The sequence below is a fragment of the Nicotiana sylvestris genome, chromosome 4, assembly GCF_000393655.2.
Source record: "Nicotiana sylvestris chromosome 4, ASM39365v2, whole genome shotgun sequence".
NCBI lineage: Eukaryota > Viridiplantae > Streptophyta > Magnoliopsida > Solanales > Solanaceae > Nicotiana > Nicotiana sylvestris.
Genome location: NC_091060.1, coordinates 39,995,478 through 40,000,240, shown reverse-complemented (window position 1 = coordinate 40,000,240; position 4,763 = coordinate 39,995,478). Strand labels below are relative to the sequence as shown.

The 4,763-nt window shown below is 35.7% G+C and overlaps 1 protein-coding gene across 1 annotated transcript; it reads right to left on the bottom strand.

Annotated features, from left to right (window-relative positions):
- Nucleotides 1-220: 220 nt before the first annotated feature.
- On the bottom strand, nt 221-3,817 carry LOC104224620 (receptor kinase-like protein Xa21). Its single transcript, XM_009776303.2, has 2 exons — nt 798-3,817; nt 221-675 (listed from the first exon to the last, which is right to left on the bottom strand). Exons 1-2 carry the CDS (start codon nt 3,778-3,780, stop codon nt 323-325), a joined length of 3,336 nt encoding a protein of 1,111 aa, XP_009774605.1. The 5' UTR covers nt 3,781-3,817; the 3' UTR covers nt 221-322.
- Between the last annotated feature and the right edge of the window lie 946 nt (nt 3,818-4,763).

Genomic DNA, 4,763 nt, shown 5'->3' with positions numbered 1-4,763 from the left:
TACAAAGGAATAAAATAATAATCAAAAATATGAATTAGAGGCGATAAGAGGTGGAAGAGATATTTCCAAGCTTGCAAACAGAAAGCCAAATAGTGCTGCTAAACACCTTCATAGTTAGCATTCAAACCATAATTACTACAAACGTAAAATAGGTTTACAACCACTCAAATATAAAATTACAACAATAGAGAATTCAACACTCAAAAGTACAAACAGTACATGACTCCAAGTAGTATGGACGACTATATTAAAGAAATCAGGTAAACAAAAAGCGACATATAAACTTGCAACTCGGACAGAACACCACCTTAAGATAGAGATGCTAACTTCTACTTTCCAAAAATGTGTTCTTGATTTTGTTAAGCCTCTTGACTACATCTTTCACAGTTATCCTTGATTCTGGCTTTTCATTTGTACAGTCCAAAGCCAATTCTATCATGGAAGCTATGCAATTTTCACTTTTGGAAGTAATCTTATCCTCCTCAAAAAAAAGATTAGCATCCACAATTTCCATCATAGTCCCTGAAAATGCTCGTCTCATCCACTCCCTTATGCCAAGACTTTCACTGAATATCTCTTCATCGGTTGGTCTTCTTTTTGCCAAAACCTCCATAAACATGATGCCATAACTATAAACATCACCACTAGTAGACACGATTCCCTCCGAGCCATATTCTTAGAAGAAAGAAAATGAATAAAACAATTACTTGTCTAAAGTATAACCATAATTTTTACTAACAAAGACATACTTTTATTTAGTTCTAAAATTTGGAAAGGATAAGAGACTAGTGTACTACCTGGTGCAATGTAACCAAGAGTGCCCAATGTCGCGGTATGTGCTGTGGACTTGTTTCCTGCTAAAATTTTAGAGATGCCAAAATCACCAACATGAGCCACCATATCTTTATCCAAAAGAACATTGGCTGGCTTTAGGTCACAATGAATTATCGGAGTGCCATAACCATGATGCAGATATTCAATTGCCACAGCCACATCAAGCATTATGGTAACTCTTTGAAGGAGGTTCAAGTGAGACTCTTCTTTGTACAACCAATTCTCAAGACTCCCATTTGGCATATATTGCAGGACAAAGGCTCTTATGTGTTCGCTAGAGCAAGTAGTAATCACCGGGACAAGATTTCTATGCCTAACATTTCTGATCACTTCAGATTCAGTATCAAACCTCTTGCATGTTTCCTCATTTTGCAAGTCCAAAACCTTTATTGCCACCACAGTTCCACTAGATAATGTGCCTCTATACACAGAGCCAGAACCTCCCACCCCAATTAAATTTGACACATCAAAGTTATTTGTTGCTCGTCGAATCTCATGATAAGAAATCAATTGATAAGTCCTGAGCTCTGGTAACTTTTCTGCATCTTTTGACTTTCCCTTCCTTTGTTGTATCATTATCCAAATTGAGACCAAGAAGAATATCAGAAAGGATGAAGTAACCACTGGAGTAACAATTTTTAGCACAAGCTTCTTAGACTTTGAATGACGTCTAGGATTACTAATAGCGCAAGCAGGAACTTCCAACATGTGCATTCCGCATAGACCTTTGTTGCCTACGAAAGATTGCGGAGTGGAATTTGCAAACACGCCACCATTGGGTATTTCACCTTCTAAATCATTAAATGAAACATTGATACTTCTAAGGCGCGACAATTTTTCCAACGACACAGGAATAGTACCTGAAATAGCATTTAATGACAGATCCAAGAACTCCATGCTTATCAAGTTGGAAAAGGATGATGGAATAGAACCCAAAAATGAGTTGTTTGATAGAGAAAGATACTGCATGTTCTCGAGCTCGCCTATTCTGCTTGGTATCATGCCTGAAAAGTGGTTACTAGAAAAATCTAGTCCTATAATAGCCTTTAATTCTCCAATATTAAGTGGAACTTCTCCCTGTAGAGAATTCTTTGAAATGTTTAGATGGAGAAGACCTGTCAACTGCCAAAGGCTCAAAGGTAACTTAGAGGCAAAATTGTTAGATCCCAACCAAAGTTCTTGTAACATACTTAGATTTCCTATACATTCAGGGATCACCCCAGAGAGCTCATTCCTATGCAGAATCAACTGAACCAAACTAGATAATTGACATACTACCTTTGGAATATGTCCTTGTAATTTATTGTAATGTAGATATAGCCCTTGGAGTTGTTTAAGCTTACTAACCTCAGAAGGAATACTCCCCTTTAAATTGTTTTTCTGAAAGTCCAGCATGGTTAAACCGGTCATGTTACCTATACTTTTGGGTATGTGGCCATTGATACGTGCATTTGCTATTTCAAAATATTCAATAGCAGATGAAAGATTCCCAATAGAATTGGGAAGAATTCCGTTCAATGGATTGTAACCAAATGATAGATATTGCAACATCCTACAGTCCACCAAAGAATTCAAGAATAACAACTCATGTTCACTTGGTTCATTGGTAAGTTGATTCTTTACTAAGAACAATCCTTGTAGCTCGCGAAGATTTCCCAAATTAGCAGGAATTTTTCCAGTGAAAAAGTTTTCAGCTAACACCAACTCAGTAAGCTTGGTAGAATTTGTTATGAACGGCGGAATTTCCCCTTCAATCTGATTGTCCGCCAAGTAAAGCCCGTTAAGGTTCGGAAGATGAAGACCTGTAGTGGATGGAATTCTCCCCGAAAAGTTGTTTAAACTTAAAGAAATGAATTCCAAAGAAGATATATTGAAAATACTCTTTGGAATTTCACCAATAAGATTATAATTTTCGGCGAAATCTAACATCCTTAAATTTGATAGCTTCCCTAATTCTAAAGGAATTGGCCCCTCTACATGATTGTTTGGACAATGAAGAGATTGTAGAGTGGAAATATTGCCCAATGATGTAGGAATAGTCCCATTTATAGCGTTATTTCCAACAAAAAACTTCTTCAACTTAGCTAAACAACCAATATTTCTGGGTATTTCACCAGTTATATTGTTGAAAGCTATGGAAAACACTGTGAGCTCTGTGAATTGGCAAATATTGGAAGGAAAGTCACCAGAAATTTGATTGTATGGTATACCAAGAATCTTTAGATTGGATTTAAGATTCCCTACATTGAGCAATAAAGGACCAGAAAGTCTATTGGCTCGCAAATGTATGGAAATTAGCGAGGAGATATTAAAAAGTATTGCAGGAATAGGACCTGTTAATTGATTATGGGACAAGGACAACATTGCAAGTCGACTCAAATTACCAATCTCATTTGGAATATTGCTGTTGATTCTATTCCTAGACAAACTTAAGTATAGCAATTTTGTGGCATTTCCAATAGAAAGAGGGATGATACCTGTGAGGTTATTGTTGGTAAGATCCAAGACTCTAAGTTCGGGTAAATACCATGGCCCTTGAAATATTTCACCACTAAGTTTGTTAAAAGCCAATGAAATATTTTGAATTCTTTGGTGTTGAAATAGACTTGTTGGAATATTTCCTTGGATGTTGTTGTTCACAAGATTGAGCTCTCTAAGAGAGGACAAATTGGCCAAAGATGGAGATATTGTGCCTTGAAGTTGCAAATTTGGAAGGGCCAAAGACACAACCCTTTGCCTTTTTGTATTGCAAGTGACACCAAACCAAGAGCAAAAAGAAGTATTCTTAGTCCAGTTTTTGGCCAGAGAATGACTTGGACTTGTAACAAGATTTTGGAAAGTTAGTAGAGCATCTTGGTCTGTCTCATTTGAGGAAGCAGCTGATATAGAAACCAAGTAATATTGACCTAGAAAGAGAAGAATCAATAAGAAAATTTGCTTATCCATATGCACGGGAAATAGAATGTTTCAAAGGGAATTTGGATACTGGATTTGTGTGGTGTTGCCAAAGTTCAAAGCCACTCCATTATATAGCACCAAGACTTCAAATAAAAATTAAGGGAATATAGAAAGAAGCAAAAAGGTGGAAACGGATAATCTATAATGTTCGACATAAAAGATTAGATTATGACAGTGAAAATGTGAAAATGTGAAAACTGATTAAAGTGCACTAATAAGAAGAGGAAAAAAGTAGAAGAATTAATCCAAATAGCCGTCCATCCAATCGTTTAAATTAAAATTAGACGGTGGAGGTATAATATATACATAATTTATGTATTATGTGTATAATTATGTATAATTAATGTATAAACTATGTATATCGCTAGAAAAAGTAAACAATGAATATTAACAGCTATTTGTGTAAAGATCCCAAAAAAGTAGCAAAAAAAAAAAAGAAAACCTATCCACTTGCCTTGGTAGTTGATAGTGGACGGGTTGTGCTGATCATGAGCGTATCAAAATGTACTAAATCAATAAAGGAATTTTTACCTCCTATAGTAAAGGTTAACACCTTATTTATTTTAAATAAATACCATTTAAATAAATTATATTTTATAGATACCTTTTAAGGTTTATAGAAAAATATTTAATTTTGGTTACCTCCTAGCCCTAAGCCACTGAATACCTAATCAGTTACAATATTTTCTTTCTCTCTCTACTTTGATACATATCATTCTCTTCCCCCATCCTATTAAAATTTCCGATTCTCTTCCTCTTCTTTGTCTAGCCAACGATTCTTTCCCTTTCATAAAACAACCAAAATCCTTACGAAATATTCGAAGACCAAGAGGAGTAAACGAAATTTTTGACAGGTGGAATATGGAGAACCCAATGGCCATACACGGAGAACCTCCCCCTGGAGAAAGAAAGTGAGGTTTGTAGGCCCACGACTTGACTTTGAAGGATCACTATATGATGATTATGACTTA

Excerpts from the sequence above, each read along its gene's own strand:
- LOC104224620 (XM_009776303.2), bottom strand. The coding sequence starts at position 3,780 with ATGGATAAGCAAATTTTCTTATTGATTCTTCTCTTTCTAGGTCAATAT. Across the intron at positions 676-797 it reads TCTTGGTTACATTGCACCAG|AATATGGCTCGGAGGGAATC; the intron begins GTAGTACACTAG and ends CTTTCTTCTAAG.